This window comes from Labeo rohita, chromosome 14 (genome assembly GCF_022985175.1).
Source record: "Labeo rohita strain BAU-BD-2019 chromosome 14, IGBB_LRoh.1.0, whole genome shotgun sequence".
In the NCBI taxonomy this organism is placed as follows: domain Eukaryota; kingdom Metazoa; phylum Chordata; class Actinopteri; order Cypriniformes; family Cyprinidae; genus Labeo; species Labeo rohita.
This window is the reverse complement of record NC_066882.1, coordinates 22,782,293-22,795,358: the sequence shown is the minus strand read 5'-3', so window position 1 is coordinate 22,795,358 and position 13,066 is coordinate 22,782,293. Positions and strand designations below refer to the sequence as shown.

The 13,066-nt window shown below is 39.0% G+C and overlaps 1 protein-coding gene across 1 annotated transcript; it reads left to right on the top strand.

The window, feature by feature from the left end:
- Nucleotides 1-2,508: 2,508 nt before the first annotated feature.
- nanos1 (nanos homolog 1) lies at nucleotides 2,509-5,119 on the top strand. The gene has a single exon (XM_051127397.1). The coding sequence runs from the start codon at nucleotides 2,658-2,660 to the stop codon at nucleotides 3,360-3,362; it is 705 nt and encodes a 234-aa protein (XP_050983354.1). The 5' UTR covers nucleotides 2,509-2,657; the 3' UTR covers nucleotides 3,363-5,119.
- Nucleotides 5,120-13,066: the final 7,947 nt, after the last annotated feature.

Genomic DNA, 13,066 nt, shown 5'->3' with positions numbered 1-13,066 from the left:
TAGGCTATTATTTATGTGCGCGGGGTGCAGAAATCAGCTGCTGTGCACCTGTGTCCCCAAATCATGGGGTCTCGAGCAAAATACAAAAAATGCAAATTAGCCTTTTGTTTACCCAAAGATGAGTTAATTTGGCAAGACGCTCATTACATGTCTTTCTGGCCAGTGTGGCTTTTGGAGCGAGTCGGATCCAGGACGGATCCTTGAGCCAAGAGCCTGTCGAATAACGACCCTCCACCATCGCAGCTTTTCACACAGAGTCAAGGCCGCAGCAGGAGGAGCATAAAAGACCTGCAGGCTCCAAGCAAATTTACTGACATCTGAGCTGGAGCTTTTTAGTTCTGAAAGACACACAATCTTGAATCTCATTCTAATTGCATTGGATGTACTGCAGGTCCTTATATCTGAATCACCAGTGCATGTTGTTGACTCCAAATCAGGTTACTTATATTATTTTACCTCATAATAGAGTGCAATCAAAGGAGAATGCGCTATATTTCTGTTTATAAAAACCCTCATGAGCTCTTCAAACATCTTAAGGAACCACACTCAACATTAAAGGATCGGGTTAATAATTTATGAATCTTATGAAAACTGATTATAAAAATAAGTTCAAATGATAACATTTAATGATGAAGTTAAAATCATCATATACTTACCTCTATGCTTTTTATTCTTCAGCTGAACTAAAATAAGATATTTTGAAGAATGTTGACAAGTTCCTATTGACTTCCATTGAATTTGATTTCCATATAATGGACGCCAATGGGAACCAAAACTGTTGCCAACATTCAGAAACAAAATTCATCCAGACTTGCAATGACATGAGGTTGGGTCATTTTGAGTTGAACTATCCCTTTAATTAGTTTAACATATTAAAAGTATTTAAAGGCAAATAATAAAATATGGTAACAATTTACAGTACGCTTTTAAAGATAAAGGTGCTTTAAAAGGTTCTTCACAGCAATGCAATGGAGGAACCATTTTTGGTTCCACAAAGAACCATTCAGTCAAAGGTTCTTTAAAGAACCATCTCTTTTTTAACATATTTATAATCTGAAGAACCTTCTTTTGCCGAGAAAAAGGTTCTTCAAATGTTAAAGGTTCTTTATGGAACCATTTAAACAAAAAAAGTTCTTCAATGGCATCGTGAAGCACCTTTATTTTTAAGAGTTCAAGATCATTTGTTGACATTAGTGAACAAACCAACAATAGAAAATCTGAGCTAACATGAACTAACAATGAACAGCTGTGTATTTCAACAAAGATGAATAAATACTGCAACAAATGTATTGCCCATTGTTAGTTAAAGCATTTACTAACATGAACTACTAGGACCTTATTGTAAAGTATTACATCTGTTACTAGTATTCAATTTCAAGTTGGTCCAGCTTATTTGTATAGCACTTTTCTCAATACATACTGTAGTCTCCAAGGAGCTCTACAGAAAAATATCATGTTAATGTCATTCAAACTGAAAAAGCGAAATGTTAAAGAAAAACACGCTAATCGACAGTAATATCGACTCAGTGTCTCTGGCCTGCAGGTGCGCGCATGGCATGTTTTCAAAGAACAAAGGGCCCATGTGCGCCCACAACCCTCTGTTTCTAATGACACACGTGTAATCTGATCGCGTCACGTAATCCTGAACACATACAAACTGCAGCTCCCCTCGCTGCACTGTAAAGACACAGCAGTGCACACAAAGCCCAGTATCTCACAGCAAAGAAAGAAGCTACTGTGACTGTGAGATGACACTGAGGCGGGAGAGGAAATCCAATGTAATAATGTATCATCTGTGAATAGACTGCAGTGGTCATTTTCCCTTCATATTTTGCCAGTGGAGCATTTGATATAGTTGAACTAGAGATGAGTATGCTCACATTATGCAGGCATGCTTTGAAACAGTTACTTTTAAGATTAAAGTAGCATTATTGGCATGTTAAAAAGTGAAAAATAATAAATGGGCTTAGTTTTGAAATAATTCTGAATAAAATAATGAAAAAAAAATCAGTGTGGCACAATAAGTATGCAGGAAGCCATTTTGCTGTCATGTGACAAGACAACAGAGAAGACCCCTTTAGGCCCCCCATCAATGTGTGTCAGTATTATTAAGTTTTGTATGCAGTTTGAGTATTTTAATATTTGTTTAACATTTTTAGTCACTGAAGCAACCAACAGATTACTTTTCTAAGTATCAGGAACTTGATATATTCTTAAAATTCGAACAAAATAAATCATCTTGGACATGATTATGTGTCATTGACCCCTAAAATTAGAAAGGAACGGGGATTTGTGATATAAATAAAGCGTAATCTCTCACTAACGAGCACTTCTTGGTGTGTTTTGCCATCACAAAGCAGTGCCTGGTGTGATTCCACTGCAGTGAACAGTCGCTGGTCGAGCAGGAAGAAAACACGCTGTGGATCTGCTGCTCAGAAACTTGGTTTGAAAAAGAGCCCCGCCCTCCTCCTGCCTCTCCTGGAGCCTTATAACCAGATGCCTGTTCTTCAGACGCACATACCCAAGAAACGCACTGGACTTGAGCACAGCTACGACCCCGGAGAGCAGGCAGAAAGCAACCTGACGGAATATACGCGGTTCGCGTTTGTTTTTTTTTCCTCCGAGAGCAGCATCTTGGTTGAGCGAAGAAAGAAGACATGGATTTTTTGAACCACAACTACTTGAGCGCACGCACCCCCTACGATTACACCTTCAATTTTTGGAATGACTATCTCGGCCTCTCCACGCTGGTCACCAAGAACAACAAGCACAGCGTCCCGCAGAGCCCGAACTCCATCACGGAGTCCCTGAAAGCCACTCTGGGCTTGGACGACAGCCCTGCGTGCCCGTGCGTAATCGCGGCCGGCGGCGGCGACGGCGACAGCGGAGGACACCTGGACTCCTGCTGCTGCCCCCCGCCCGCCTCCATCTCCATCCTGGACCTGAAAGAGCGCTTCTCCATCCTGAGCCCCTTCCAGAACCAGAACCAGGGCACGGGAGGGCTGCTGTCCTCCTCCCAGGAGCGGGAGATGGGCATCGGAGGGAGCTTCGCAGGATTTGATCTGTTCGGCGTGGAGAGGAAGATGAGGAAACCTGCGGCGCGCAATAAGCAGGAGCCCAAGATCTGCGTCTTCTGTCGGAATAACGGCGCGCCGGAGGAGGTGTACGGCTCGCACGTCCTGAAAACCCCGGACGGGAGGGTGGTGTGCCCGATCCTGCGGGCGTACACATGCCCCCTGTGCAGTGCCAACGGGGACAACGCGCATACGATTAAATACTGCCCTCTCTCCAAAGACCAGCCTGCCCAGAGAGTGCTGAAGGGAGGCAGAGCTGTGGGTGGTAAGCGAGTGAAAATCTTCTAAAAAGACTCCTATAGACTTACACGTATTGCACTGAACATTTTCTTTCAGATGACTGTTCTGATTGACTGGCTTTCCGAGTCTTAACTACTAGGCAAACAAATAAGATGATATCAATGTTTTGTTAAACGGAAGAAGAAAAAAAAATCTCTTATATTTTTATAGATACTTTATTTCCATAGTTTATTGCATACTTTATTCATAAAAAGCTATTTTTTCCTTTTCACGCATAGGTTTTAGATGTTTATTCACGACTCATAGTCACATTTTGTGTGTGAAAGAAGATGTTATTTTTCTTTACAATGGGAAACGTGAATGTTGGCACCAGAGGAGTTGCTCTTCTGTTCAACTCAAGTATTTTCTTTACTGTAAGCTAAGCTTGCACCTCGTTTTTGTCTTTAAACCAAAGTTTATTTTGCCATTAAGCGATTTTAAAGAATGTTCCTTCCACATGTCTTCATTTATGAACTTTAGTCCCATTCCGCTCTCTCCTGAAAGTCCACTTCGCAATTTCCTGACATTTGCCAGCACGGACGCGCAGAACAACACAATAGAGGCTCTGTTGCGCGTTCATGTTGTCAGCATAACTTCATAATCGGCCAAATTATTTCTAACCCCACTGACAGAGCTGGGCATTTTACATTGCAGGGTCCTTGTTACATTACTAACATTAAGTGAATTTCCAGCAGCGTCGCTCGTTAGTGTGTAACACGAACGCTGTAATGGAAAGTGTGCCCGCCGGCTATTCTTCTGTATGAGGTGCCCTTTCAATGTTTACACCCCTAGTAAGGGGAACACACACTGGAGGAAAAAGAAATATATATATATATATATATATATAAATAAATATATCCTATGGGTGCCTCTCTTCAGCTCCATGCAAAGTTCACCCTTCTCCAAAACATCCTGGGTGAGCAAACGGGAAAGGGAGAGGTTTATGACAAACAAACAAAGGGTCCACGGTGGAATATAGCACGTATGAATGTTCTTAATAAAAAGCTTTTTGTAAAAACAATGTATTTGCCCCTTTTTGCATTATGTACAAGAATGAACCCCAAAAAAACAAGAACAAAAAAAGGATGCAAACATATTGTGAATGTACAATTTGACACTTGCAGGACTGCACATTTCTGACAGTTATGTTTACCAAAGGAATTCAATTTTAATGAAGTAAGGAGCATAGATTTGCTGTATTGTAAATAATTACCGAAAAAAATGGAAAAGAATTAAGTGATGTCTATTCAGTATTTTACCGTTTAAAAGTGACTTCAGAGGGAACTACCTCACCAAGATTTTGTACTTACATGTAAAATGTCAACAGCAGTTTATTAATATAGTGTACCATTTATAACAAGCGTTTATAATAGTATTTTTGATCTTTGTATAACATAATTGTATTTTTTTTCAGTGCATTCTACGGACGGAAGTGAAATCCCAATAAGCTCTAAGCATTGTTTGCTAATAGGTGACAGCTGTACATAATATTAATAATAATGATGATGATGATGATATCATGCATTTTAAGTTGTTGTTCAATGTGACGTTCTTGGTTCGTGAGAGAGAGACTGAGAATCAAATGTTGAAGACATCAGCCAATTTGCCACTTTTAACTGAGGTTTGTAATTAAATTAAAAGAGTAAAAAAAGAAACACTGTTGAATTTTCTTATTTATATTTTGTCACAATTTCCCTGTATGCTGCTGTGCAGAAATTAAAGAGATGAATTCACTAGATAAATAAACAGCTTATGAAACGGTTCAACTGGTGCTTTCGTCTTGTCGTCCCTGCCGATTGTGTTTAGCAGGCCTACGTGAGCCTGTGTCATTGTCACAATCAGGGTCTTTGTGAATCCCACCTCATTCCCATCACCACTCAAGGCCTCTCTTCACCTACACAGGCCTTTCCTCTCTCAGTGTTACAAAAATGGAAACAAAGAAAAGGAGAACAAAGGAGAAGCTTCTCTGATCATTTAAAAAGCCGTGAAATGAGAACTGGAGTTCTGAAGCATCTATGATGCTAGAATATCATGTAAGAACAGATTTTAAACCACTTGCTGACTTTATGAATGGTTACATCAGACAGGGCATCAGACACTAAACAACTGAGGACCACAAACAAACTCTCGTAGAAACACGGTAGGAAACACGACAACTTAAAACATTACTTGGTCTAAAATTAGCTCAAAATATCAGACATGTTTGATATCCTCCGACTAGATGCCCAACATACACTCACGATTTTCTGTGAAAACAACTCTAACTGCCCTGCAGATTGGCTCTGACTTTCAGCAACTATATGAGCTTCTCCAGATTGTAATTTGACGCAAGTTTACAATTCATTTGTAAGTTTCAATGTCAGTTGGAAGTTTCCTCTTCAACCAAAACAAACCAAAAATGTTAATGACTAATCTGGCACTGGGTCATTCTATAATTGTGGGTACATCTCATGTCCCTGAAGTATATTTTTAATATATTTTCATCAATATAAACCCCAATGCTTAATTTTTTCGCACACAAGTATATTTTTCCCAATCACACTACCATATTTTGAAAAAGCCATATCTTTTGTTCAGAAATGATGTTTATATCACATACAACCCCGGTATTCACCTGTCCGATTTTGTAAAGTTGCTCATTCTACTCTGCATTTAAGCATGAAAATTACTACAGATCACCTTTATTTATATAGCATTTATACAATATAGATTGTTTCAAAGCAGCTATGTAAGGTCATGTTTGGGTTTTTGGGAAACATTGTCAAATTCTAAATGTACCCCTAATTATAGAATGACCCCACTACACAGATTTTTGTCCAATCAGATGCCATCATGAATGTCAGTGACCCTCCCACTAACAATATAAACTAGCAATTTTAAAAGGAATTTTAAATATTTCTCAACTTTTTGTTTCAATAAAGGAAAAGGTAAGGAAATACATTAATAAACTCAATTTCATGTACTCTCAGGGGAAAAAAAAAAGCTTTCATTGGGACAGACTACACTTTCAAAATAAACTAAAATGTACAATTTAGGTACTAATATGCACCCTTTAGGGGAAAATAAGGTACAGAAGTGTACCTTTTTTGAGAGTGTGGGGTTTATATAAAACCTCTAATGCTGCGGTCTCTAATTTTAAAATCACAAAAGCACCTGACACGTCACCCATGAGAGTGATGTCATCAGGCAACCTCTGATCCTCTCACAAAGGGGCGTCCGTGTGAGGACAGAGGGCCTCTCTATCCTGTCAACAGGCCTGTCCACATCTTTCCTTCCATCCCTCTCTCTTTTTCCCTTTTCTCATCTCATTCAGATACACACAGCTGAGACACTTCATTAAAAATGGATAAATACAAAGTGCAATAGGGATTTATATTACAGCAGACAGTTGCAGAGAAGCCCGGTGGGTATGGTATCTCACACACACACACACACACACACACACACACGGACGTCTGGATAACAGCTTTTATTCCCCTGTTACTGCAGCCCATTTTCAATGCAGCGGGAGGATTTTCATAATTAAGTTAGTTCCGCCATTTATACAGAGAGTCTCATATGATTTTAGCCAGAACAATGGAAAAGGAAAGATGGTTTTTATTACAAAACAGCCTTGAACTTGTTCCCCTTTGATTTCTCTTCAAGACATTTATGGATTAATGGAAGGTTTTGCACTCATGTAATGTTTTTAATCTACTCCTTGTGTTTTTTTGAGAGTTAAGACCACATACCGATCATTTCAACAAGTCAAAGTGGCATTTGAACAATGGTAAAATGAATACTCTATTAAACATTCTTCCTCTGTGAGTTTAAGTGGAATAAATGATTGGAGAAATCTAATTTCACCAGAAGATTAAAATATTTTGATTAAAAGTTATGAGGTCAAAAGAAAATGTAAAAATAAAATAGATAAATCATAGGTTATAAATGCAACACTCTTCAAAAACTGTTTAAAGCAAGTCAAAATATCATATTGACACCAGCTGGTTAACCGTAATTGCGAGAAAAGGTTAATTTATTCTGAGAAAAGCTCCAGAAGCATTTGTTTTGTTATCTAATGCAAAGACATTCATGCATTTTTAATTGCGTCTCCACATTAGAAGTCTCCAAATGCCTCTTGGAGCCATTGTAACTCTCACATTCAGTTTTTCAGAAGCACATAGACTAACAGATGGAACGGTATCTATCAAAGCAGTATGAAGACAGTACCCTCAACCCATAGTACATTAAAAAGGAAGTGATGTGACCCTATTCAAAAGGAACAGCTTTGAAAAAGTGAGGTGTGTTTCATAGAAAACCAGCTTTGACAGGACCTCCTAACCTGGTGGAAGTGCAAGCGGTTGTACATGGTAATCAGGGGTGCGACCTCCGTGCTAACCAGGTCTGTCTGCATGGTATCCGGCCCTGCTTGAGCGTCCCGGGCTCTCTTAGACTTGGCTGCGGGCCAGCCAGATGCACTCTGCCCTCATCCTGCACTGCTGTCTCCCGTCAAACGGAAACTTGCAGGGCTTTTGAACAGAATGGAAACATATGCCGGGATCACATGACCGTGCTCGCTTCTGAGGCCTGCCCTACAGCGGCTGCATACATGTGGCTGAATGTTTTGGATCAGGTTCGAGAGCTCGCTCCAAGAATTTGTTGGGTGGACGAGCTTGGTTTTTAAAGCTCGGTTCGAGCCAGTTTCTAGGGCACGGGGGTTAACTAGACTTCCTCTGCTTTTCTCTGAGATTAAAGCACAGAGCTGTCATAACCGATTTCAGCAGCCACTGAGCTGACATGTTTTGCTATACGGTATAACACAATAACAGGAATTCTTCTTCAGGAGGAAAGGTCTCTGCGGTCTTTAAGTCAGAACGCTTTAACTTGAACTCTTAAGTAACTAAAATGAGTTTTCCTCTCAGTGGCCACCAAATGATTTCCCATGAGTCTTCGTTTCACTCTGTGGTCTCAAATACACAACAAATGAGGTGACCCGTGATCCACCGAGCCAAAACCTCTACAAGCTTCTATAACTTTCAAAATCATTCTGTGTTGTGTTCTGTGTAGTTCTTCCAAAAAGTTGTCAACACACAGTAATGGCAATGTGATTACTTCTGGAAAGAAATGTAACTAACTAGTCAAGCAGATTTAGCATGTACCTGTGATTTACATTCGTTGTTTTGTGTGTTGCTATAGGATGTAGATTGAAATGGATCATGTGAACCTGGCAAAAGTCAGTCTTGTGGTCACTTCCCCCTTTAATACTGAGGGCTGCCTGCTGGCTGATGGGGCGAAGGCATAGAAGGAAAGAAGAAAAATAGTAAAACGAAAAAAAAAAAAGAGAGTATGTTTTTCAAAAGTATCTTATGCTTAGCAAGGCTTCATTTATTAAAAAAAAAAATGTGTGTGTGTGTGTGTGTTTTCTGTTTTCTGTTTTAATATATTTAAGATTTTTCTGACCACAAAACTACATTTTCAGCAGTCATTTCTCCTTTTTCAGGATTCTTTGATAAACAAAAACTTGAAAAGAACAGCATGTATTTGAAACAAAAATCTTTAGTTCTTTTAATGTGACCTTGCTGATTAAAAGTGTTCAACTTATTAATAAAATTAAAAAAAAATCAACTTTACAACCTGTTTTTGGGTTCAGTTTAAGCAAGAAATATAGCATTTTTAAGCAATAGTTCGGGTTAAATAAAACTACCCAGAAGGTTGGGTTAACAATTTAACCCAACCACTGAGTCAAAACAACCCAATCGCTGAGTTTGTCCATATTTCAAAATATTGTTATATTAATATTATTTTTTAAAATACTATATCTGAATGCATTCTGATTAATAAAGATGAAAAAGTCACTGGTACAGTGCCTTGCGAAAGTATTCATACCCCTTTCATTTATTTTGTTATGTTGCAGCCTTATGTTAAACTACTTTAAAGGGGTCATCGGATGCCCATTTTCCACAAGTTGATATGATTCTTTAGGGTCTTAATGAAAAGTCTATAATATACTTTGGTTAAAAATTCTCAATGGTTGTGTAAAACAACACCCTTTTTACCTTGCCAAAATCAGCTCTGCAAAAATCATCTCATTCTGGGCGAGGCTGCTTTAAATGCAAATGAGTTATGCTCGCCCCGCCCCTCTCTTCTCTCTGTGGATAGACACACCTGTTTACATTAGCCGCATTTAGCGCGTTTAGCCGCTACACTTGCTAACTAGCACATTATCAGGGAAGACGATCGCAAAGATTCATAAAAAAACCCTTATACTGTGAAGCTGGATCGTGAATAATGTGCGCGAACATAGACGGATATATGTAGATCGAGAGGCGCATTCCCTTCACAAACAAATGTAATCCACTGCATCTTCAGCGGCTCAGATGTCAGGAGTAAATGATGACCACTATGTTCATTATTAGATCCAGCAACACAACACCTCAATCGCTCAATCGGAGATGGATGCTAAGTGAACTTAGCATCCAATGACCCCTTTAAAGTCCTTTTTTTTTTTTTTTTATCAGTCTTCACTCCATACACCATAATGGCAAAGCAAAAAAACAGGTTTTTAAATTTCTGCAAATTTATTAAAAATAAAAAACTTAAATAATTCCATTGCATAAGTATTCATACCCTTATCTGTGACAGTTGAAATTTAGCTTAGTAGCATTTCTAACGTTTGCAGATATTACTACACTTTGAATGGAGTTAACCTGTGGCAAATTCAGCTGAATGGGTATGATTTGGAAAGGCACATGTCTTAGTAAAAATTCTAACAGGTGAAAATGCATATCAGAGCAAAAATCAAGCCATGAGGTTAAAAAAATGCCTGTAAAAGGATTGCATCAAGCTACAGATCTTGGAAAGAATTCAGAAAAGTATCTGCTGCATTGTAGGTTCACAGAAGCATGTAGTCTGTTACCCTTAAGCACTTCATGGAGAAGGGCCTTGGTTATACTGGTGACCAAGCAGCTAATGGTCACTGTAGCTGAACTCCATGATCATATGTGGAGATTTGAGAAACCAACAGAATGACATCATTGCAACACTCCACCAATCTGGTCTTTATGGTGGTGTGGCCAAACTCAGTCCTCTCCTCAATGAAGACACATGAAAACACACTTGGGATTTGCAAAAAAAAGTACCTAAAGGACCCTCAGATTTTGAGAAACTCTGAACCTTAATGAAAACCCAGTCAAGAGCATTCAGAACCTTGAACTGGGCAGAAGGTTCACCTTCCAACAGGACAATGACCCTAAGCACACAGCAAGAGTGGCTTATAGACAACTGTGAATGTCATGAAGTGGCCCAGCCGCAGCCTGGACTTGAACCCAATCAAACATTTCTGCCGAAACCTAAAAATGTGCATCTGCCCCCGTCCAACCTGACAGAGCTTCAGAGGTGCAAAGGTGAGGAGAAGAATGGTAGATAAATGCCAAATGCTGATGTGCAAAGCTTGTCGCATCCTACCCAGAAAGACTTGAGGCTGTAAAGGTGTTTCAGCTAGGTACTAAGTTAAGGGTATGAATACTTATGCATTGTACTTATTAATTTTTTGCTTCGTCATTATGGTGTATGGAGTGCTAATTGATGTGGGGGAAAAGTTATTTAAAGCAGTTTAACATAAGACAGCAATGTAACAAAACGTGAAAAAAAAAATAAAATAAAGAGGTATGAATACTTTTGCAAGGCACTGTAACTTATCTACAGTAACTAGTGTAGTCTGACAATAAGACTGTGAACGGTGTACTCCACTGGTCCTGCAGGGGGCGTCCTGCAGCTATTAGAATTAGCACACTGGCAAGTGAAAATCCTTGAGAAACAGCTTTTGGAATTGTAGGGAAAAGACAGTCAGTAGGTAGGTAGGTAAGTAAGGAAGTCAGTAAATACATATTTAGAATGATTGTATAACTTAAGTTTTAGGCAGTCAATAAAAACGGAATCAAGGGAATTGATGGGATGTATTTAAAGATCAGAAACTCTCTCACACTGCTTGTGTGCGTGCGTGTGTGTGTGTGTATATATATACCATATAGTAAACTCTTCTTTTCATGTAGCTCTGCTTTTGATTCCAATCAGCTATGGTCTGCCGTGAGATCAGAGGAATCAGTGGTAAATACATATTTCTGCTTTGATGTTTGGCTACAAAGAGGCCCGACTCGAACACGTTGTTCCAGAGCAATCAGATGCTTTCCAGGTTCATTATCAAACAGAAAGCATAAATATCACACTACCGCCCATCAGACTCACTAATAACGCTTGGCAGAGCAAGAACGACTGTGTCTCTGTTTCCTATATACTGTATGATTTGTGTCCCTCCTTCAAATGCTAGATTTATCACCCAGAAGACAAAAATCATAAATCTGATCATTAGAAAAAAGTAATAATTCACTTCTTCTCAAGCAGTCACAGGATTCAAGTTCATTTCACAAACAGACAAGTTATGATCCTGTAATAGTTAATCCTTAGTTATAGTGCTTAGAAAGTGTAACTTAGAAAGCGTCACTATTTATTTACAGTAACTACAGGGCCTTGCAAAAGTATTCATACCCCTTTATTTTTTCACATTTTGTTATGTTGGACCCTCAGACTGTGAGAAACAAGATTCTCTAGTCTGATGAACCTCAATTCCAAGCATCATGTTTGAAAGAAACCAGGCACTGCTCATCACCTGCTGAGTACCATCTCAAAAGTAAAGTGTGCTGGTAGCAGCCTCATGCTGAGGGACTCGTCAGAGTAGAAGAAATGCTCAATGCACCAAAATATAGAGATAGCCTTAATGAAAACCCAGTCCAGGGCATTCAGAACCTCAGACTGGACAGAAGGTTCACCTTTCTGACAGGACAATCACCCTAAGCACACAGCAAGAGTGGCTTATAGACAACTCTGTGAATGTCCCTGAGTGGCCCGGCAAGAGCCTGGGATTGAACCCAATCAAATATTTCTGGAGAAACCTGAAAATGTCTGCCAGCCCCTATCCAAGCTGACAGAGCTTGAGAGGTGAAGAGTTGAGGCAAAGAATGGCAGCTAATTGGCAAATGTTGATGTGCAAAGCTTGTTGCATTATACCCAAAAAGACTTCAGAATGTGAATGTGCTTCAGCTAAGAACTGAGTTAAGGGTATGAATACTTATGCAATGTACTTATTTCAGTTTTTAAAATTTGTAATAAATTTATGAAGTTGTGACAGTTCTGTCTTCGCTTTGTCATTATGGTGCATGGAGTGCAGATTGATGTGGAAAAAAGTAATTTAAAACATAAAGCAGCAACATAAAACGTGAGAAAAATGAAGGGGTATGAATACTTTCGCAAGGCACTGTAATTCCATTCTGTGTAAAATCATATCAAACTTTAAAGCTTTGTTAACAATAATAATAATAATAATAATTAAAAAGATCAAAATAACACCCTTAAAATAAACAATAATGACTTTAGAGTCAAATAATACAAAGTATAAACAAAGAAATTAATGTAATTTACTGTAGCAGCAAAAAGAAAAAAAGGGCCATTTTGTGGTAATCAAAATTGTATTGAGCCTTGTAACCAGTATTTATTAACTTGTACTAAATCCTGAATATTCCTTTAAATAGAAGTTGAGGTTCTTTTGCTGGACTGTATTACTTTTGGTCATTGGGTACTGGAATGTTCCCACTGAGCAAACGAGAGCTGCTATCCCATGTGGTTGTGGTTTGGGCTCTGGGTTGATCGCTGAGGATGGAGGAAATTACTGCAGCTTCCTG